We start from the raw sequence: 23,974 nt of genomic DNA, 5'->3' as shown, positions 1-23,974 counted from the left end.
GAAATGACTCGGATTTCCTCTTCACTATTGTATTTGAATATCTGATTGTGTATATTGATTCTTCCCTGGGTGAACAGATGAATGATGAATTCCACAGTGAAATGAAAAATTATTTATGACACCACATTCAGCACCACTTTTTGCTGACTGTCATTCCACTGAAGTGAAAAATGACGACGCGGTGTGAAGAATGTATATAAATCCAAGGGGAAAGCGTATCAGGAAGCTGAAATCAGTTATGCCCCATTGACCGTGTAAGAGTGAATGCTCTTATTGAACTGAGCCTGTAATTTAGGCATTTACTTATAGTCCATAGGGAGTGATGTGACAGTTTAAAGAGGTATTCTACACATACACTGAAACTAGCTACTTTAACACTTTTTTTATGCTTTTGACTTACTTGAAATAACTTTTGAATCGAAGGTGCTTGCACATCCTATTTTTGACTCAACTAAATTTGTTCCCTGGGCTAATATGAGGTTTACAGTGGGGTTGAGAAGCTGGAAATTTCAATTTCCTCATAAACATCATGAGCCAAAAGTAAAGGTACAACAACACCATTACTGCAGTTGCTAAGTATATGCTGGGTGCTGCATAAGCAAATCACAGAATGGGCTCGTAACTGGAAGGTCAGTGTTTTAATGCTGGGATGGGCCAAGGCCAATAAGGATGGGTTAAATGACAATTTCACTATCACTAATTGGTGTGTGCAAAATGACTAATTCTTATGTTGAATAAATGTATAAAGAAGTCAGATATATTAGCATATGTGAATAGGACAAATGCTCTCTTCAAATTGGGTCACGTTTACCATATTCAGCAGCAGCACAGTGCATGTGATGTGAACACCCCCCTCTTATGGAATGTATTACCGTCTCCCTCGTCATCATGTGACATCTGAAAAATGATAGCGTCCCCTGTTCTCAATCTGATTTACTAAGCGCCGAGCTACACCAATGAAAAATGCTGTTTTTCATCATACAGCGGTCATATTTATGCAGATTGCTAGTTAGTTAATCCTCATAGCAGTCGGTCTACAGTTACCTGCTGCGTGTGCTTTCACCTCTTCAGGCGCCTCGAGGCTTTTTATCCTAACGGGCATCTAATGCCTCGGTAACATCAATTATCGTTATACTCTAACAGAAGTGCATTGTATGCTTAAATATTATGATTACTAAAAATTGAAATTGACTCCGCTGCGCCACACTTGACTGACTCCGCCCCAGTTTCTTCTCGTCTCTATATAATTATCATTCACTGTCGCTTCAAAGAAACGGCATGAAATTGGAAATACGAGCCGTGCCTGACTTGTTCCCCGTGTTGTAATGCTTTACTGTATGTTGCCAGTCGGTCGGTGAAGTACACGGTAATGTGCACCTGCAATCATATATGAAGAATGTTTTTTTTTTTTTTTCTGTCAGATGGAATGTGAAGATAAAATTGGCATGAATTCAGCATAGGCTAAGTGCACTGAGCGCGCCGAGCTGTCACCGTGATGCAATTAGCAGTGATATTATTCTCAGGTCAGACATTAGTCACACACCGAAAGCCACCCCGACACAGGAAGTCACGGCGTACACACATTACATTTATTACACTGGCAGAAGAGCAGCTTTATGACTGAGATTCTGTCATCGCCCGTGAGACAGTCAGCCGAGCAGAGGCATCCCAGATTGGAAAGAAAGTGAATAATAAAACAGATGGAGGTGAAGACGAAGACACCTGGTGGCATCGCAGTAAAGGTTGGCAGATGGGGTTGTTGCTAATAAAGACAGCAGCGTTGGCACTGAATGTAACCAAGTGGATTTTTAAAGATTTCTTTTTAAAAAACAACACTACACTTTAGCATTATCTCGGGATTCAATTATATTACGCCGATACAGTATAGAGATTTTCACTTTGAGCAGTTTACTGCGTTATAGGGCTGGCAACAATATGCTTTTGTCACAGACTCGTATTTGGGTGCCAGTTCAATTTGTATTGTGGCTGTGATTTAGTATTTTGAATCGATAGGAGCAATTATTGTGATTCTCTTTTCAATTTGAGTGATACAATAACCTACGAGTCATATTTCCAAAATGAATGCACATCACACGTTGCAGTCAGTTTGACCTTTATCTAACAGTGGACAGTGGTTTCTAACATGTACAAAGGAGTGTTGTTTTCTTTTTAACTTAAGAATCTAGAAGATTCAATGTTTTTATTTTTTTTATAGCTTCGTCTACTCAAAATAGAATAAAATAAAATAAAAATGCTTGGCCAAAATGATTTGAGACTCTCAAAACAGGTGTAATCTAAGCATTCAAATGAACATGCTTTAATTAAAACTGAACCATTTTCAAAACTTCCACTTACTTTTTTAAATAATTAATTAATAAATTGTTCCTGTTTGTCATGTTTAGTAAGAATAATCACCATTTCATGTTACACAACAGTTTGAAATCTAACATTTCTCGATAAAAGGTTTTCCCCTCCCCTTTATAATGACGTTATTCACTTTATCCATGTCCACTGTACTGAATTGAGCGTGGAATCTTTACATGTGCATCATTTTCTTTGTGATTATCTTTTTTTTTTATTAGGAAGAACAAACAAATGCTTTCAATGACAGTGCATTTAAGAGAGTAAGGCAACCAAGTGAAACACATAACTGAACTATTTACATTCAGAGACGCGATAGAAAGGAAATTAATAAGAATAAAAACAATAGGTCTCACAAACTGTACCCAGTGTTTTATAACTATTGTTATAACTACTATCTATTGCCATGTGCATCATTTTCAACATATGCCATACACATAGACACATACTGCGTTTTTTTTTTTTTTTTGCATTTTATTGTGTGTATCCAGCACTAATGGATCACGACTACTTACTGTCGTTTGCTGTGCGCTCTGCTACCGAAGAATGCGTCGCTTGTATTGCGTCGGCTTGCTGTAGAAATGACATGCTGAGCGTTTAAATTGCGAAAATGCCTCCAAGGAATGGTTCAGTCTTAAAGAAATTCCACTGATGTGTAAAGGACTGACTGACCTCTGCAGCTGCGTACATGCATACGTCCCATTTAGTTCTCGGACGTTCTGACCCCTGAGAAGCTGCTTAAAGTTGCATTAGACAAAAAGTCGACCCTGTGGTGTGTGTGAGTGGAAATAGAAAATGTCTGTTCTCAGTCAAAATGGAGAAGGCCAAAGGCAGGAGAGAAAGGGACGAGAGATGGAGTATACTTAAAATCCACTTCTAATGTTTTGCTCTTAGCCATCTTCCCTGGTTTGTGTTCCTTCCTTTAACTCAGTCAGAGATTTAAACTTGCATTTGTCGTGTCCTTTTTAAGAATCAGTGAGGCAGGACATCCTATTGAAATTAGCCAGCCAATTTGAAGACGATTTAAAATTACCTTCCCCTGAAATAGTGGCTGTTTCTCCAAGGTGCCAATTATGATTTGGACAATTCGTGGAAAGTGGAGAATTAAGCGACTGCTGACTGTGGGCGCGGGAATTAATTCCCACATTTCTTAGTTTGATAATCAGTCGCATGCATGAAGGAGCTGCCCAAGAATGTCTCCGGGGACCTGAGTGAAAGTGAGCTTGGGTTATTTATTCTTTTAAATTAGAGCTCTGCACTCTGGCCGTGTTTTGGAGGTCAAACCTAAATCACACTCATCTGGTAATGGAAACATTTATCAATTTATTACCCAAATGAAAGGAGTTGACACATTGATATAACCAAACTGAGTTTAATTAGCTCAGACTTAATTGCAGTGTACATGCACCAGGCTAGTATTGCTAATGCAGAAGTGAGATTGGCGCTCTGTGGGTGACAAAACCTAAACGTGATTGACCTGAGCAATTTTAGGACTGATGGAAATTGGCCTGAATGGCAGTGAGGTCAGAAATATCTGCAGACGGGAATAAACATGAGCGAGCTGATTGGCCTGATTTCCAGGTCACTATGAATACACTTCAATTTCCAGACCCAGTCTGCATTTACAGCAGACCTGGCCTGTTTACTGGTTTACCACGATATAGGGAAGTCGTTGTATCAAAACTGATGCACGGTATCATACTGGGTTTTCAATTTTTTTTATGAACAGTGAAGGAATCACTCGGTAGCTGTGTCCCAACAGCGGAGGCTGCATCCTCCAAGTGTGGATCTGTCGTCCGGATGTTGTCAAAATTGCGTCACAACACTGCGACGTGGGCTGTTGCCAATCGTCACTTGAATGAATCATCAGCTCCTTAACATGGGGCTGACGTTTGCCCATTCGCGATGGATACATCTGTGGTGGGCGCCAGCGGTTGGAGCAATGAAGATGGCGCTAATGCACCTTTCAGCTGTTTTGCCAACCGCCATAAAAACCTTGAAAATAAGCTTTTTTTTTTTATCTCCCTTAGATCACACAGGTGACAAACAAATGCAAACAATGACTCTACTATAATAAGAAAAAGAATATGATGTGATTAGATACAATTAGTTGTTTTGATCATTAATATCCACAAGGACTTACTAAGTAATTGCATTTCTTAAGAATCTACATTTGTGGATTAAAAATGTGCAAGAAGAAGAAACGAGAAGGTTTTATTTTACCTGGTAAAAACATGATTGTCCAACTACTTCATGTAGGAAATTGTTTGCTGTGAAAAAAATCATAATATTTATTGAGATGACTTCACTGGTTGAATATATGTTGACATATGTTACTTTTCCACTGAATGCTACCGGCACGGCTTGACTCTGGACATTTTTGTTGCTTTTCCATTAGCGATGGCACCTGCTACATTTTTTTTTTTAGTACCTTCTCTGACGAGGTTCCAAGTGAGCTGAACCGAGACTATGCGTGATGTCGTCAGACTGCCCACCACTGATTGGTCAGAGTGTCGTCACTGGAGTCACGAGCAAGACGTCCGACATGAGAATCAAACTGAACAATGCTGAACTGTAGATCAGTTAAAAAGACAACAATCCTGAAATCATGTGTTAACCTCCAACATTTAGCATGGAAATGTCTTAAATCTCAGTATTTAACAAAGGTGTATTTAGCGACAGCACTGCTGCAGTGGGCCGCGTTACAAAATGATGGTTTGATGGCCAAAGAAAGTGTCATCACAAATACCATGATACCATCATCATACCGTCAGTTACTCGTACCGTCCCATGTCGACATCAAACACATAATATGGTTTAAAAACTTGTAGTTTGGATGTTTTTCAGCCACTAAAGAAAGTCTTGATGAGAAGGAAGAGACATTTTAAAAGCAACACTGTAGACACCCATGTTTATTTCTGGAGGAGGTCTGATCAGCTTTGAGTACTGGTTTTTAAATGTGAGTTGTTTTTTTTTTAAGATAAAAAAGGTGTCGACGTGAATGTGTCCCCAGAATTCATGAAACATTAAATACTTGAAAGAGGAAATTATCATACTCAGATATTTAATGAAGGTGGTGGGATCAAGAGGAATATGAAAAGTCATCATGGCCATTTTTTTTTTATTCAGATATTTGAAGTTTTGGGGATCAGAAGGATACACAGGATATGCAGCTGGATCTAATTACCTTTGTCCTACTTTTGAATACTTTATCCTAATCAACAAACCTTCTCTGCATCAGCTGTTGGGATAATGATCTTCTCTCATCCCACTGAGATCTGTGGAGAGAAGAGGTTACCCTCTAGAATGGGCTGCAAATCTTCAGTGAAAGCAGACGGATTATCCGAGATGTTAATACCCATTCTGCTCTTACTGCTCTGTGCTCTCTGGCCATGTGCACAGTGAGATGGTGGATTAATTATGTGTTGATGTATACCAATTATTACTTCCAAGAACAGACGATGTTCTGCACACTCGTGAGGGCTCGCGGAGGTTAAACGATTCACGTGAAGTCTTATTTTGTATAGTAACACAAGAGTGAAACACACGACCATGTCATGTTTTGTGTCACACTCTTCCCCCGCTACAAAGAGACGGGAGAAAGTGGTCGACAAGTTAATTGTGTGAGCGTAACAGATGGCAGACAGTAACAGGTGGATGTAAAGAGGCAGTTAGTCATGGATGGCTTTGTTATCTGCTAAGCCCAAGGCTATTGCCCACCGAAGCTGTATCTATTATCCCCCCACACATCCCTGTGGCGGAAGATTTTGTGTCCAGGATTGCAGAATGATGTTGTGTGCATGAATGATGTCCTGTTGTTTGGATTCAGCCCTGAAATCTCATCAATATTCATTGAATTCCTTCTGTCTCCTTTTGGGATGGGCCTTGTTTTGAACGGCACGCAAGTTAATTTATTGACGGCACTCACGTTCAGTAACCAGAAACAAGAGATATTTACTGCACACTGTAGGCTTTTTACCTTATATTGATATGCTAATGAGATTGTTGAAACCATCTGGGAAATGTCTGTCGTCTAAGACGCGAGGATGATGAGTGAAGTGAGTGATGGCAGAACTGTCCTAGATTTTGAAGGTAATGTCTGTTTGATCAGATCTTGTTAAATAACTGAAGGAAATGTATAAGGGAATGGCTTGAGCTGCTGGGGGAAAACTCAGAATTGTACCCCTAAAGAAAACACAACATCCAGGCTGGAGGAGGCAGAAAATAGAAAATGGCATGCATTATTATTTGCACTGATTGCGGTTCTCGTTCTGAATGAGCCAATCTGTGAGGTTTTTGGCAGCTTGAAAAGGCGTTGGATGATGATCAGTGTCAGGAAACGGGATTGCTCCACCACACCGAGGAAGGCGAGATGACTTTGAGGTTATTGTAGGTATCCTGGTATGCAGTAGCCTTGTTTTCTTTTGATTGTGGTTCAAAGTATGGGATATTCTAATGGGGAAGTGAGTGAGTGTGACTTACATAAGTAACTTCTGCTCTGTGCAACTGGATCAACTTAACAATGTGGCTCACAAGGATTGTGTATTGGCCTCCACTGACACCAGGATGCTGCTGTGAATGTGAAATGAGCTCTGAATCTTAGTTTAGCCCAGGGATGCATGCTGATGCACCTGTTCAATGTGTTGATAGTGCCATGTTGCAGTGAGTATTGAAATAAATCCACATGCTGAATGTAGAGAGTGTGTGTAAATGATGAGTATGTGGAGGTTGTTACGGACAGACTGTAATGACGGTGTGATTGCTTGTTGCTCTCTGCCCTGAGGACAGAAACACCAAAGCAGAAGCAGCTACACTCTCTACACTCTCAATGACACACATAGCTCCAAAAGCGTGAAAATATTTATTTATAATATATATTTTTATTTAATATCAACTTTACTGTGAAAGAAGTCTTTGGCCACTTTTATAGATGTGTTATTTTAGTAATGATACAATGAACATACAATTATTTCTCAATCACCAAACTGGAATACATTCAGCAAATACAGGAAACATGTACACATTTCCTTTTTTCAGGAAAAAGAACTTCTACAGGTTGAAGTGTCAAGTATTTAGTGTGACCTCTCCTGACATTTGAACAATAGCACGGCCCCCGGAAACCATAATTAATGTTCCTGGTAAAACCTGTGTTTGTCCATGGCAAAGGACATACATTGCAATACACTATGGGCCAACAGTCGAGTGTCATTTCACTTGTATTATAATTTTAAAGGGGACATTATGCAAAACCAACTTTTTCAATCAGTTTAATATTTGGGACTCTGAGTCGGCAAAGTGTGAAAAAAGATGACCCAGGTGTGGTCTGTCTCAGTCTAAGTACAGGAGATAAAACACACGATGTTGACTTCCGCACTCATTGTGACGTCAGAGTTGGAATTGTTGTCTCGCGGAGCTCCGCTTTGTCCCTAAAAAACGCGAGAGTGCAGGCGAGAGGAATCGTATCCGGAAGAGCAGAAGTCCGCAAAGCTCTCTATTCTTGGCTGCACAGTGCAGCACAGAGTTCTACACAAACTTCCAGCCTCAGAGGATTTACGTGTCCAGTGGATACATTTGATATATGACGGCATATATAAGAGTAGGCAAATGATGGCTTTTCCAAATGCTAACTGCTGTTAGCTGTCGGAGCCTCAGTGACACGGAGTAGTTTCCTGTGTCTCATTTGCATTTAATGAGACAACCACTCAAAACTGAGCGTTCTGAACAGGGCTGATTTGGCAGGATGGAACTAGGTTAACTTGTTGAAATAGTATGTTTATAATATATTTCCTTTATCACATACACATGTTCTGTGTTCTGTGAACTCACTGACCGCTTAGTAATATTATGTATATATATATATATATATATATATATATATATATATATATATATTAAAGACCAACGTTCAGTCACATCATTTTAATCCAAATGTCAGTGATCACAGAATTTGACAGACATGAAAAACAACAAAGCTGTTGGTGCCCCGAGACTTCTGCACAGCACTGTATGTCACACTTTGTTTTAGGGCTGAAAAATGTGGGTAGAATATGGAATTCTGATTTTTCTGACTCATGTTACAATTGTGATTTATATTTTCCAAGTCACACTTCACCTCAATAGTCACTGTGTTATAGATTTAAAACCATTATAGAGCATTACTAAACATCACCAATGGTAGTAGGAGAACTTGGACGTGGATGGCTTCCAGCATTATTAGTATTACAATGTGAAATGTATGACTTGTTCACCTTTATAGATCTGTGTGTTCTGTCAAGCTGTGTGATAACAGAACAATGTATATGTGCATGTGTGAGCATGTACAGGAGTGAGATTCTGATTATTGTATTCTTTTGGTAGAATTACAATATTCTGTTCTATTTTATTCTATTCCGAAGAATCATCTTGATTTTGACAGTATGATTAGAAAGACGTGCAAAGCTTCTTATAAATATACTATTGTCTGGGCGACAGTAGTTCAGTGGTAAAGCGAGTCGTCCTTCAACTTAATGGGTTGTGGGTTCGATTCCTGAATATGCACACTACTTACTGTATTTATCGCTAATCACTTCATCGCAATATTCATTTTCCTCATAGTTTTATATCGATGTGTGAAGATAAACGTTGCATTGTACAGTAAAAGTCGCGTAAATGCTGCTCACTTTGTGGTTCATCAAAATCAAACTAGCCATTATTATAACTCTCATTTCATTTTCCATTTCATTTCTTAATTGAGACAAACACACACACAGTTCCTGCATCTTTGATAGATTATTTGTGATTTCTGTCAATTAATTACTCGGCTAATATCATTTGCTCTACTTAGAGTTCCTCTTTGGTGAAGCAATTATGACATGGAAATAATTTGCTGATTCAGTATTAAATTAAATGATTGTTTATTGATTGTGCCGTTTTTTTCTTATTAGAAAGTCTCATGTGACAGACTGCTGGCTTTGTTTTGCAGTCTGGTAGAAATGTTGCACATTCCAAATTCAAATGTTTCATTTGGGCATTCTATGATGCATATGTACATAATATAAAAGGCTCAGTCTGGGGTAATAAAAAAATGTATGCAAACAATCACGTCACTGTTCTAGAGCTGCAGCTAATGATTCTTTTCAAAGTCAATTAAACAGTCAATTATATTTTCTGTTAATGACGTACTTGTTTGGTCCATAAAATGTCAATTTGTGTTTCCCAAACCTTGACATGATGATGATCTTCAATCTCTTGTTTTGTCCACAAACCAAAATTAATAAGTTGATCAGTGATTTCTTTATTGTGTGGAGCAAAGAAACTCGTTTTAATTTAATTTGATGTAATAATCGCTGCAGCCCGACACAGTGCACACAAAACAATGAAGCATCATCATTTTATCATTAATTTCTTCCAAATTAAAAAACTTTCATTTAAACCGAACATACTGGACCTTTAAGGCTGTTTTCAGTGCCGTCTCTCTCTGTGTCTGTGTCTCTCCACTGATCTTGAATGTGTTCATTGTTCCTCATACTTTGAAATGAAATTCAAGGACAGTGTGAATTATTATGGTGATTCTCAGCATGGTTGGGAATCACTTTCACAGCAGTTCTCCTGGAGCTCTTTGCATATAGATTTTTTTTCATTAAACTGCACAAGAGAAGATGCATTTACATATTTGTACAATATAGAATCAGTTGTGAATTTAATATGTGATGAAAAAACGTATATCATAATAACATCATGTTTCCTTCTCCCACAGGAACCTCTTGGACCGAGACACTTTTACCAAATCTGACCCAAGTAAGTTTTCTGTCAATGCTAATTGCAGCTTAGCTTTTCTCTGACACCATCTCTCTCTCTTTTTTTTTTTTTTTTTTTTGCTTTTGCTGGGCATGGCTTAGATTAATTCTCAATGATCAACTGTAATGACGTCTTTTTCTCCCTGGGAGCTACACAAAGTACCTTAATGCTGGCAGGGTGGAAACTCCAGCTTCTGAATACAAATGGGTGTCTTTTGTTGAGACTCATAGGAATCTACCATAAATACATTTTCTTATATCCTCCCTGCAGGACACAGAGTGAAAGGGACATTTTATATAATAGGGAGGATGGTTAAGCCCTTTGTGTAAATAGGCTTCAGTGAAAAATAATGCACACTTGCCCTGTTTGGTAATAGCCTGAAGATGAAACTCTGGATGTATGGCAGGTCACGTAGCAGTTTCTCGTCTCTGCTTTAAAAATGGAACGGGGAAGGGGGTTTTTGCTTCTGAGCTTTGTTCTTTCAATGTGGACATCATACCACATATGTGAATTTGATGCAGCACAAGCATCATCAAGTTTGGCTCTGAATCATGTTGTCAGGGTGTGGCAGCATAGAATTTACTGACCATTTATACCTCCTTTCTCCCCTTTACCTCCTCCTCCTCCTCTCTTCTCAGTGGTTGTGTTGTACACCCAGGGTGTGGAGTCCAAACAGTGGAGAGAGGTAAGAGAACACATTTGTCCCTCTGACAGCACAACTCCATCAGCTTGTCCCCGCTCCATGACAGCATGCTCCCTGTTTACACCCACCAACTCCACTCCACCACCAGCTCCGCCTCAGGGTAAATGCTGCGACTGCCAATCATTGACTGTCATCTGACCCCGTGAATATCAACGGTGCTGGCCAGCGCTGTGTTAGCTGTGACTGATTGGCCGATTAAGGTGACAGCTACACGCATCAACAAATATTTCTTTGTGTCTGAGTCCCCCACTGGCTGTAGCCTCTGGGGTTACATTTGATCAGAAAGGCAGATAAAGTGGAGAAGATATTTCAACGAAACTGAGGGTCCATCTGGGTTAAATCTTCTTGCTTGGAATCTCTATGGATGGACATTCACAGAAATAGCTGTTCAAATTACACCTTAGCAGGGTATACTCAATTTAATAACACAGTTCGTGAACACAAAACACGTTTTAAAGCTAAAAGCCAGCAAAGCCAGAAATGTGTTACACAATCAATACTTGAATATACACATTTCCTAACAGAAAGAAAAGTACTTTGCAAGCTCAAAGTGTTTTGTGCTAAAATCTTTTTTTTTTTTTATTGAATATAATGTTTATTGACTCCACAAAGACCTTGGTGTTACACTGGTGCATAGTTAAGAGTTACTTTAAATGTCAATTTGAAGTGAATAAAAACAGACGGATGTTTTGACCTGCTTTACTTGTGGGACCCATCATTGAATTACCTCAACCAGTGGTGCCCGCGACACCTGGCTCACTTCACTTCACCACACTTGCATGTATCCATGTGATCACTCATTAACATATCATTGATATCGTTGATAAAAAACTGTGATAATCGTTAGGAGTAAGCATTGGAATTAATGTGTATGCAATTGAATTGAATGGCAAATTGCATAAAATGTTAACATGGTAGCCCTCCATATTATTCTCTACCCTTCACGTAGCTCTCGGTCTGAAAAAGGTTGGTGACCCCTGTCTTGAACTAAAGTGGAACCACTGCCAGAATCTAGAAATTTGACCAACATTCAACGTTCCTTCTTGAAAACAATATCAATCGTATTTGTAGACTTAACACTGTATCTGTATGTAAATATGAAGCTGCAGCTTGGTTAACACAAGCTTAGCATAAAGAGTGAAAACAGGAATGAAAGAACCATGTTGCCTCTGGCTAAAGGTAAAAAAACAAACAAGCAAAACAACAGCGGATTAAAATTTACATTATAAACATCATTCTGTATATTGCTCGTTTAACCCAGGGGTCCAAAACTCAAATGACCTGGGGGCTAATGAGCATCTAGTCTGGTAAGAAGGGGGCCGGTCAAGCGCAGCAGCATTTAAAAAGTAGAATAAGAGTTTTCTCTTTTGTGGTTCGACATGGACAGAAAACAACAAACTGAGGAAGGTAACAAATAACACCAGTGACTTCATGACACCGTGTGGGTTTTGGTGCAATCTGACTTTTTCTGAGGACAGTGAATGCATCGCCAGCATTACTGTGCCTCTGATTAGTTAGTCGAGATGAGCTTGTCAGAATCAGCCAATCAGATGCAGAGTAGGGCATGAGTGGAGCCTCTGCTGTGCCTCATCCCTCACCTCCTCTGTCCATGCACACCACAGTTTTGCCTCAGCCATGTGTTGAACAAGAAAAGGTGAGGAAAAAAAGAGGAGTTTGAGACCTCTGGTTTAATCCCTACAGTGAAGTGTCTGAAGGTCAAGTCACAGTTTTATGTGGGTGATGTTCTGGACTCACTCTTTTCAGGAGCAGTAACTTCTTGGAGCTGATTATGGTCCAGAGACTCTGCCGTGTTATCACTCTTACCTTGTTCTTAACAAGAGAGTGGATAAGGGCATTTTCCAAAATGTCAGTCTGTTGCTTTAACCCTCAGACAATCCACTGAAGAGGTAAAAGGCAGACATCAAAGATGTCAAACAGGTGGTCCTCGATAACACATGTCGGAATTGTTCACGGAGCTCCACTTTGTCCCTAAAAATGTGAGAGTGCAGGTGAGGGAGCAGAGGAGCGGAAGTCGGCTAAGTGTTCTATTCTTGGTTCCACAGTGCAGCACAGAGTTCTACACAAACTTCCAGCCTCAGAGGATTTACGTGTCCACTGGATACATTTTATATATGACCGCAATGTGCCGGCTAGACTTGGCAAATGTTGGCTTTTCCAAATGCTAACTGCTGTTTGCTGCCGGAGCCTCAGTGACGCTGACGTAGTTTCCTGTGTCTCATTTGCATTTAAAGAGACAGGCACTCAAAACCGAGCGTTCTGAACAGGGCTGTTTTGTCAGGGTGAATGAACTGCTGTGGTGCTTCATCCTTAAGGTATTTTGACCGAAGCATGTCACAGACATGTTCATTAGGAATTAGGACATAATACGAGTCCTTCGACATAGTCCTACTATGCAGAACAGTTGGATATTGCAGTAAATCCATGTAAAGTAAACAGTGGTGGCTTATGTACCTGATGTAAAGTGATCACTACTCGAGTGGAATTGGTGGATTTCTATCTCTCCATCTTCCGTCCTCAACTGTTTTGGTACCTCAGGGCACAACGGCCGTCCACCATCATCATTTTCTATGAATACAGCTGTTGAGGAGATGAGTGGACATATGTTAGCTTGGTTTATGTCTGGATTTGAACAGCTTGTCTTCTTGCAAAAAAGGCGTTGTTTTGATTCCGATTGTTGCGTAATGAGATTTTGTGACATCAGCTATTGGAACTCTATTGTCTTGACAGTAGTTATATCTTGTGTCATGTAATCATGTGATTACTAACCTGACTGCATTATTCATTTCCCAGCTGGGACAATTAAGGTAACTGATTGACTGATGGATTGATCGGTTGAATGTTTGAGTGACTGTCGCAGAGTGCTTCCAAATCCAAGGAAGTCGCTGGATTTAAAACCCAAGTGTCACTGTTTATCTTGCAAATGTGCTCGAGCATCAAGTGCAGTGTTGGGAGTGGAAGAGCCTCTTACAGCTGTCAACGCTGCTTTTCACTGCCTCACCTCCAGCTTACACACTGTGGGTGCAGCTTGACTCTGTCTCCGTGACAGAGATAGAGGCCCTTTGTGAGCACCAGAGCCAAGCTGTGCAGTATTGATAAAGCTGAGCTTCTCCTTTGCCCTTCTGTTGTGTAATTTGGTTTTAGTTCTCCTGAGAGCAGATCCAGTTGGTCAGAGAACCTTTCACTGTGCACCAAACGTCTTTAATCCAGTTACAAACCCCATCGGCCGCTAGTCACTCGCATTCCTCCATCAAGAGGAGAATATAAAGACAAATGTTACGGATAAATTGCGATTCGATTCCAGGAGGATGTCATCATCCTCTCCCCTTCAGGACCGGAGCCCCAGTGATTTATTATGTCAGCATCCATGGATGAATATAAAAAAAAACTGTAGGTGCAGCCCATCATTCTCTTTCCACATGACACTACAGTCCTAATCCTCAGCTCCCTTGTCTGTTTTTACCCCGAGTTCATGACAGATTTGACTCTGTCCACCACTTTCACACAGCTGGGCGGCTGACACAGTGTAACCTCCCTAAATCCAACAGGGCCCTTTTCGATTCTAGTCAAAATCTTAGACATTAATCTTTCGCCAAGATTAATTTTCTCACACTCCAGCTCGCAATTAATTCTAGTTGGGGATATTGAAGGTGAAGAAGTGCACACTGCCAGCACCAGAGAAATCCACTCAGCCCATTTTTTCTCTCTCCCTGGTGACAGCTAATTGTAGTGCTGAGGCAACTCCGGCTTTTCAGGCTGACTGTGTACTTGCCAAGGCAGGAGCAATATGTGGAGTGGGAGATCTCTTATTTCCTTAGGTGGTTGTTCTTTGTTCATGGTGCTCATTCTTTTTCCTTTAAGTTTTGGCCTGAGACCAAAGCGAATCTGCCCTCCTGCCTCCACAATCCTCACAGAAACAGGTGCTCGTGGAGATTTGAGACTCAGCAAACCCACTCTGTCACTGCATTAGTGTCGGTATTATTTTGTTAAAGGACTTATATTATACTCTATTTTTACACGTTAACCTAGTTCCCTGGTGTCCTAATGAACATGTCTGTGACATGGATGAAGCACCATAGAAGTCCAATCACCCTGCCAAAACAGCCCTGCTCAGAGTCTCTTTAAATGCAAACGAGACACAGGAAACTACATCAGTGTCACTGAGGCTATGGCAGCTAACAGCTGTTAGCATTTGGAAAAGCCATCATTTGGCGACTCTAGCCGGCACATTGCCGTCATATATAAAATGTATCCACTGGACGCATAAATCCTCTGAGGCTGGAAGTTTGTGTAGCACTCTGTGCTGCACTGTGCAGCCAAGAATACAACACAGATACTATTGTCCTCGCCTGCACTCTCCTGTTTTTTAGGGACAAAGTGTAGCTCCGCGAGACAACAATTCCAACTCTGATGTCACAATGAGTGTGGAAGTCAACATTGTGTCTTTTATCTCCTGTACTTAGACTGAGACGGACCACAAAAACATGACTGAGTCATCTTTTTTCACACTCCCAAATATTCAATTGATTGAAAAAGTTGGTTTTGCATATTTCCCCTTTAAAATTATAATACGAGTGAAATGACACTCGACTGTTGGCCCATAGTGTATTGAAATTTATGTTGCATTATGTATGCATAAGTGTGCACGCACATTGACAATGGCAGTAAGCAGAGAACTCTTGATGTTCCACCATCTTGCATAGCCACCACTGCTGTGTTCGCTGCCCTTATTATCAAAGGTGATTGTATCACCATTCAAATGTTGCTGTTTGTTAGAACGGCCAGAAAATACCAACAGAAACGATGCTTTTACCTAGCCACTTTTTCCCCTCAAGACTGCCACATTTAAAAAAAAAAAAAAAAATATATATATAAAATTGATTTTAATACAATCCAAAGTAGGTTCAAAGGTTGTCTTCTTGGTATTATATTGAATTTGAAGTATCGTTCAGTCAGAAGGAAATATAAGGTTTTTTGAAAAGCTTGACATCTTCCTCAAAATCACATGACCCCGTCTGAAGAAAGACCACAGAGGAAGTGGTCGAAACATGTCAAGGTAATCAAAAAACCTTATTTCTCTGTCTGACTGAACCAAACTGAAGCTCAAGGGTGAACATGATCGTGCCTACACTGCCAGGAAATCTGTATGAAGTCGACACAAAGACACCTTTTAGGAAGCAGAGGCTTCTGTAGTTCACCGTCGGTTTATTAAAAGTTAAATTGCATCAATATGTTGGAGCAGCTGAAGATGGAGCAGGTGCCTCCTGACTTGAGGCAACTAGTAAGTAAAGTAACTAGTAATTAGTGAGCTGCCACAGCAGTGTTGGTGTCTTGGCTACTCAAAATAAATGGGATTGTGCACTTAAAATAGTCATAAGGTTCAGAGTAAAATCACCAACACGTTACCCTTGATGCTTGCCAGCTTTGCTATGTAGAAAAATGGTGAACTATGTTATACAGTATAAGTATTAGACTGCAACTAATGATTATTTCCGTAATCGAGTAATCTGTCGATTATTTTCTCAATTAATCGATCAAATCATTTGGTCCATAAAATGTCAGAAAATGTTAAAAAACGTTGATCAGTGTTTGTCGAACGATGTTCTTGAATGTCTTGTTTTGTCCACAAACCAAGATGCTTCAGTTTTAATGATTCTTTGTTATGTGGAACAAAGAAAAGAAAATATTCACATATAAAAAAAATGCAAAAAAACTGTGAAGCCCAAACCGGTAAATAGTTGACAGAAAAATCTAATTCTTTGAAACTGGAGCCTTTATTGGTCTTTCTGAACACATTTTTTTTTTTTTTTTTCAAATATCCATCTTTATTCCATATAGGAGTTTTAATTTGTATCATATTTGATACAGTGGGTCACAATGCTCTTGAACAAAAAATACACAAAAAATCCAACAAATCCAACTATTCCAACAAAAACAATGCAGCAATGGAGCTGGCAGGGTGGTAGTCCGGAAGACATAACATTTCAGTAATTTTTTACTCATTTTGTGGTTCACAACCTTTTTATTTTGAGTGATGGTAGGCTTGAAAACAGTTGTTTCAGACAAAGATGCACCCTGCCTTTCTCACAGTACACATGGGCAAAGTGGGCTACGCAGTGCTTGCATCTCTGTCAGGTTTCTCTGTCGGGTTTCCCATCATTTTATACATCGGGTTTTTCAGGGAAAAAATTGTCACACTGCTCATGCGGAGGGCTCAAAAACTCATGTATCACATATGATACGATTGGCTTTATAGGGATAAGAAGCTGAACAATCGGATATCTTGTTTTAATAATAATAAAAAAAGCTTCAAACCGATTAATCGAATATCAAAATAGTTGATGATTAATTTAGTAATCGGTTAATTGTTTCAGCTCTAATAACTATATACTATAACAAAGATGATAAAGATATTGGCCTCATTTATGTTGACGCGTGCAGTTTGTCATTTCACATCTGTGTTTGATTTGGAACAACACCACCACCATAACATTCACACACCATCGCCCTCGCAGTATATCCTGTGCACACAGTGTACACGTGGTGCAGTCACTTTACAGACTGAAATATTCTGTACGAGACATGGCACCCCCACTGTTTCTACCCCCACTGCTTGTAATCACAAAGGTGTGAGCCTGTAATTTCATCTCTTCATTAACCCCGACCACTGCTATTGCAAATTCACTGTGTCAGTTTTTTCGATGCCACTTTCTACCGGGGATCTTTTATTTATGCGGCTCAACGCCAGGCCTGTGACTTTGAAATATAAATTTTGCATACAGTTATTGTGAGTGCGCTTGCACAAAAGTGGTGCAAGACTTTTCTGTACGCGTTCATTTGTGTATCAGCACGTCATCAGAGGGTCTTGCACTGTGACACTGACGAATCCCTTTTACCGTGTTCTGTGCTGGCAAGTTCCCATTTACACAACAGGAGAGGGTTTTGCCATCTTCCTCCCACACTGTTTTAGTGTGAAAACATGTTTTTATTTGCCTTTGTTTCAGAACATCATCGCCTCATCGCTTTCAAGTGGATTTGAAAATGTTGTGACTGTTGTAATAATTAAATTAGTGCAATTAGAGTCAAATAAAGTGCTTCCCTCAGGTTTGTCTACATCTGCAGCACAATGAGGAGAGCTGATGGTGTGACTTCTGTTAACTCTCACGTTATCTGAAGCTGTGAGTTTCCCTCACCTCTTGGGAGAAGACAGAGGGGTTGGCATGTGGAGTTAACACTGTTTGCTTACATCTTCCTATTTAATCCCTCTTTCTTATTTGGCTCTCATCTAGTTTGGCAGAACAGAGGTAATCGACAACACACTCAACCCGGACTTTGTCAGGAAATTCATCCTGGACTACTTCTTTGAGGAGAAGCAGAACCTGCGCTTCGACGTGTGAGTTTTCACTTTTAGCTGCTGGTCCTTTGAGGAAAATCACTGTGATGTGTGTTTTTTCAGATGTGCTACATCCCCCCTCCTCTCACACACTTCTCAAATTCATCCTTTTATATCCACCACATGCTTCACATATTCATGCTCATTCATCCTTTCTCTTCTTCATCCATCTCCTCACCTACTACATCTCTCATTTTCTCTCTCTCTCGAGTCAGTTTTTCCTCTCCTGAGGAATTATTCATCAGTGCAGTGTCTCTATAGTCGCTCGTGGAAGGCAGATTGGTAAAAGGTTGATAAATATTTCATACAAAGTTTTATCCTTAATCTCACTGCTGCTAAGAAAAGCAAATGTCTGAAACCATGTCCTATAATCTCACAGAGACTCTCTCTTTTTCACTATTGCCGCTATTCTCCTCCTGAAAAGGTCAGACGGTGAGAGGGTCAGGAAAGTGCAGTTTAATATTGAAATCCAAATAATTGAGTCAGAATCATTTCTTCCCTTTCTTCCTCTTCCTTTAACAAAAGGAAATATGCTTCTGAAAATCCCTTCTTTACCCCCTCCCTTCAAGCATGAAGTCCCTGATGGACTTCCAGGATGTATCACACAGCAGGTCTCTGTGGATTTTTAGACATTTAATGAATTAATTAGGCATGCTACCATGATACGACACTGGAACAGGAAAGGAGGGAGTGCATCCCCTCACAATTAGTGCTCCTCATTTACATCTCTCTTTTATCACAGAGGTGGGAGCCAGTGCATTCTGAGGTTTAATTACTTTTACATTAAGATTGACTGGCAGATGCTCCAAACTTTTTTATGTACGGCTAGATTGTTTCAATATGATCCCACTGGCATGGAAAGGAAATTACATTTATAAACTATAGAATGGCCTCCCTTAATTAACTGTCACATTGTTGCTTACAATTTTCCCTGCGCTATTCCGTTTGCTCCCCCAATGACTGAGGTGTGTGCTCGACGGGCAAAAAAAATGTCTGCAGACACTATCTTTTTATGGGAGTCAGTATTTGTGAGGCTGTTGTTTTGCCCACATCTTTGCCTCTTTGATTTATGGCCCCTTTTTTTTTTTTCCCCTTTCAGGTACGATGTTGACTCTAAAAGTCCAGATCTGACAAAGCACGTAAGTGAAGAACTTGCATACATTATCTTTAATAATTATGGTTCTGCACAAACCAGCGTTTGTGGCATCTGAATGCTCAAATTTATTTTCCCCAGTAATGAGTCTATTATGCTTTATCTGCCAAAAAAAATGTTTACCTTTCTTTGCTTCCCATCTGCTTCAATTTATAAAACAAGCAGCTTTATTTCTCCAGAGTGATAATAATCAAAGTTTCATTTGCATCTGGCATAAACCTGCATTACCTTTTTTTTTAAAAATGTTAATTGAAAATGAAATCATCTTTATCAAAGCTAAACAGCACTTTTCCCTGTTTGGTGTTGTTTGCAATTTCGATTTTCATTTTCAAGAGAGCATGTGATGTTTAAAACAGTACATTTAATTTGAAATGGAAGCTCTGTCTGACCGACATTGACATGGCTTTGATATAGAACATAGATTTTAGTCAACAGCTCATTCAATGCATGATGTATGTCACTATTAGTTCAGTGGTTCTCAAACTTTTTACACCAAGTACCACCTGAGACGATGTCGAGCTCTCAAAGTAACACCATTATCGCCCACGTTAAACTACAGAGGTGTAAATTGATCACATACCCTGGTATATACGGTATAACAGTATTTCTGTACAGTATTTTCCTCCACGTACCACTGTTGGTACCACAGTTTGAGAACCACGGTAATAGTTTATTCACAAACACACAAGGAATGTGTTTACACGACATGGTTTGCATATCAACCGGAATATGTTATGCTTCCATGAAAGTGATGATTCCTTGTTAGGCTTTTGCATTGCAATCCACGTAAACTAACTGTTCCTATCGTGAAATCCTTTCGTTCTTTGCTTTTTCTCCTCTCGCTCCGCTCTCTTTCCTCGCCTTGCATTGAACACACAATCTGCTCTTTCACATTTCCACTCTCGCTCTTCTTTCTTGCACTTGTTTGATGACAGTCTGGTATTTGAGTTGTGTGCCTTCTGTTCCATGATATGCTCTGTTGTGTCACTTCTGCCGCCTGGTCTCTATCTTTTCCTCCACCTTCCTCTCCACCTCGGAAGCCGCCCGACTTTAACGTACGTGTCCCCCTCAGATGTCCCTAATTTACAACCGTACAATGCTTAGCTTATAACGATGCTTAACTCCTCACCGGTTCTCCTTGTTACCCTCCTGTGATCCATCTTGAATGCCCCGTCCTTTGCCCCAACCTGTGTCTCTCTCCATCCCACATTATGTTCCCCCTCCATGACAGGACTTCCTGGGCCAGGTCCACTGTACGCTGGGAGAGATTGTGGGCTCACCTGCCAGTCGCCTGGAGAAACCTTTGGGGTGAGCGTTTGTTTCAAAGTGTTCTCTCTGATTTTGAAGCTGTTCAGAGCTGGAAATGTATTTTGCTTCACTTGAGGGAGACAAATGGAATGCTTTTAACTTTGCAAACACAAAGTTTTCATCAGATATCTGATGATAGAAACGCAGAGCCACTCTCAGCCCATTCAAGTACAATGCGACTCTCCTGCAGGATTTCACACACTCCATCAGAGATTCAGCAGTGATGAATATGTCTGCACTCTAGAGCCATCTGTGTCATACATTACACTGTAAGATTAGAACAGTATGCTTGGAATGGTAATGGGTAATTGAACACAACCGGGAGCTTCCTCAGTGCAATTACTGTCATTAGGGAGGCCGTCAACCACAGTGAGTGGATTGAAGTCGACGCCTACAGACCTGTGTGTGGCTCTTTAAGTGGGAGAGTGAGATGGAGGATTTTTGACAAACTACAAAGCTTGTGTTTGTGCATGAGACTGTGAAGTGCAGTATGTATGGCTCCGTGTGATGTATGGGGGTGAGGATGGCTTCGTTAGAGGGGAGCCGGCGCGAACAGCAGGGCTTTGGTGTCGACCATGAACTCTGCCAGTGACTGGTGCTTGTGGAATACAGAGCTCGGTGCCCGTCGGTGCTGAATATGAAGATGAGCAGGATCAAGAGATGACGTTCACCAGTTTGCTGTAAATGAGGCTTCACGCTCCACTACAGAAGCATTAGACGCAGCCTCGCGCAGAAATACTGATTCTACATCTTCAGTGTTGGAGCTCGATAACTGTTGTGTTTCTGCACAAATGCAACACTCGCGTGATCTATCGTAACGGAGGTCGATGGTAATGATGTGGTTGCTGTTAGTTCAAATCTGTGGAATCTCTCACTCGTATGTCAATATTGTGACATGAGATCTCTTATGAGGTCTTAGATTTTAGATGTTGTCATATAGTAATATGTCATCTGTGATGTCTTGGTTTTAAAGGCTCTTTGCTTCCCGATTGATCGACTTTTCGCCAAATATTAAATGAAATCGATTTAAAGAAACTTAGAAGTGACAAAAAATGATGAAAATTGAAAACACAATTAAAAACTCTTCACTTTTACTTTCATTGTCTTAAGTCTAATAACCCCAGAGATAATACAGTTATCTCGACACCGTTTCTGTATTTTAAGTATGTAATACAGATAATGAACAGCTAGAATACAGAAATTCAATATTTTCAGACGATATCTTTTATTTCAGAGTACAATACAATATTTGTAATATATCGTCACTGCCTTGGAAGAGTCACAAACCTGTGTGCAGCCAGCTTTTTATCAATTGAGATATATCTCGTCCAGTATATTGGGACATAGCCTAAAAATATCAAGATATGATTTATAAATCACATCACCCTGCCCTAATTGTACTTAAAGCCTCTATGTCAGAAATAAGTGATTCAGAAAACTTCTATTGACATTCAGCTAAGGGTGCTGTTTTATTCAGCTTGTGTCTTTGTGAATAGTTAAACAGTATCCACAGTGATGGAGTTTCCCTCCTGTGACACAGGTTGGCTCAGAAGTTGTTTAATAGCTATGTGCCGCATTTCGTTGTCATGAATCCTGACGTGACAGTTCCTTGGTGGACTGCATCTCCCGCAGGGACTGAGCAAATCTGTTAGCCATGCTTAAACAAGCCCTCCCAAGGCACACTGCATCCAATGACCTGCTTAAGAAGCACGTCGGCACTCTCTTTCCCTATTTTCCACACTCCATCTCTCATTTATTCTCTCAGATTCATTTTTTTTCTCCAGCTTGACCCATTTCTTCTCATTGTGTTCTCTCATCTTTTTGTTCTCCAAACCTCTTACATTCTGCCTTCTTTTTACCCTCTTCTCCATCTCGCACACACACACACACACTCGCACACACACGCGCACACCAACACACTTAGGGCAGGCATTTTCACAGCGGAAAACCCTGCTCATGCTCTGTTTTTTGTCCATCTTCGAACCGTCTTCATGGATCGCTGTTGTTATATGCGAGCTGACAGAATTTATCGATGTAGAGTTTTAAGTATTTAAAATCCCATCTCCAGCCAGCAGGGGCAATGCTGAGTATGGATTTTAACACTCACACACGTGCAAGTTCCCACTTTGCTTAATATTAAAAAAAACATTTCACCAGAGCATCTTAGACTTGATTTAAAGCATGACAAAGAGGAGACCTGAAAAATGTCCCCTGTTCAACGTGAGTCCCCTGTTTGTGGGTGTGTAACAACACCAGAGACCCCTGTTCTACTGGTTGACAAGTGTATACACACAAACACAGTCTGGTTTCCATGACTTCAGAGGACATTACATTAATTTACGTACGTTTCTTGGAGACTTACTCTATAACCTTAACCTAACCTGAACCTCATCCTAACCATACAACACGTCTTAAAATGTAATCATGTATGTTATGGGGACTTGATTGTTGTCAGACATGTCCCCACAACATGAGTAATGCCAGAAAATGTCCGCATGCACACGCAGGCACGCACACGTACGCACACGCACGCACACACATTGTAGAGACATCTTACCATTATCCACACTGTAACTGCTGCACATTTCCCAAACCCTCAGCCACAAATCCTTAGCGAGGCAAAACTTTTGTTCCCAGATTGGTAATGAGTCCCCACCTGGCAGTTTAAATAAGTTTTCCTCAGTATAAATATATCTCCTCGATAATGCTACCCATTTTCCATTTCTGAAAATTGCAATAGCTGCATGCATCGTGTGGCCCTTGTCTTTTCTTTAAGAAACATGCAATGTCCTTATGCTCGAATCAAAAGGAGATGGTTGGACTTGCATCGTACAGAAGATTGAGAGATATTGAGTCATATTTCACGCGAGGTTAAGGTTTGAGAGGTTTTTTTTTAGATACTTGAGTTATGTTTTATTCCTTTCTGATGTCTTCTTATCAGTGCATGGCACTGTCACAAATTGGGGTTATGATAGATGCCTTATCCAAACAAACAACAGTCCCGGTGATTTCTTTGGTCCTCATTAACACATCGGCCAGGTTTGACAGCGACTGGATGAGCATCTGCCATGAAAATAACAGAACTTTCATTCTGAAAGCAAGAAAGATGGATTTTTGGATTCATTAGGACTGAAATAGACAACATGTGCCAGTGTTGACATTTTGTAATGCTTGGATATGACTATAAGGATTATTTTATTCTAAGCAGAGTGCTTTGTGTTGTCAAAATAAATAAATAACTAATGCTGTAGCTGCTAATGAG

At 40.2% G+C, this 23,974-nt stretch overlaps 1 protein-coding gene across 2 annotated transcripts in view; it reads left to right on the top strand.

Moving 5' to 3' along the window:
• Positions 1–23,974, top strand: part of cpne5a (copine Va) — a gene marked incomplete at both ends in the record, with an annotated part of 73,934 nt that overhangs the window by 6,586 nt on the left and 43,374 nt on the right. The window contains 6 exons of one of the 2 annotated variants that reach the window (XM_083895356.1): positions 10,097–10,137; positions 10,776–10,822; positions 18,148–18,251; positions 19,351–19,390; positions 20,445–20,459; positions 20,636–20,712. In XM_083895356.1, coding sequence (XP_083751482.1) covers positions 10,097–10,137; positions 10,776–10,822; positions 18,148–18,251; positions 19,351–19,390; positions 20,445–20,459; positions 20,636–20,712 — 324 coding nt within the window. The remainder of the gene's footprint in view (positions 1–10,096; positions 10,138–10,775; positions 10,823–18,147; positions 18,252–19,350; positions 19,391–20,444; positions 20,460–20,635; positions 20,713–23,974) is intronic. The other variant, XM_083895355.1, reaches the window with a different exon arrangement.

Source organism: Microchirus variegatus (assembly GCF_963457635.1).
Source record: "Microchirus variegatus genome assembly, chromosome: 9".
NCBI classification, from domain to species: domain Eukaryota; kingdom Metazoa; phylum Chordata; class Actinopteri; order Pleuronectiformes; family Soleidae; genus Microchirus; species Microchirus variegatus.
Note: the sequence above shows the minus strand (reverse complement) of the source record. Positions and strands in the feature narration are given on the sequence as shown.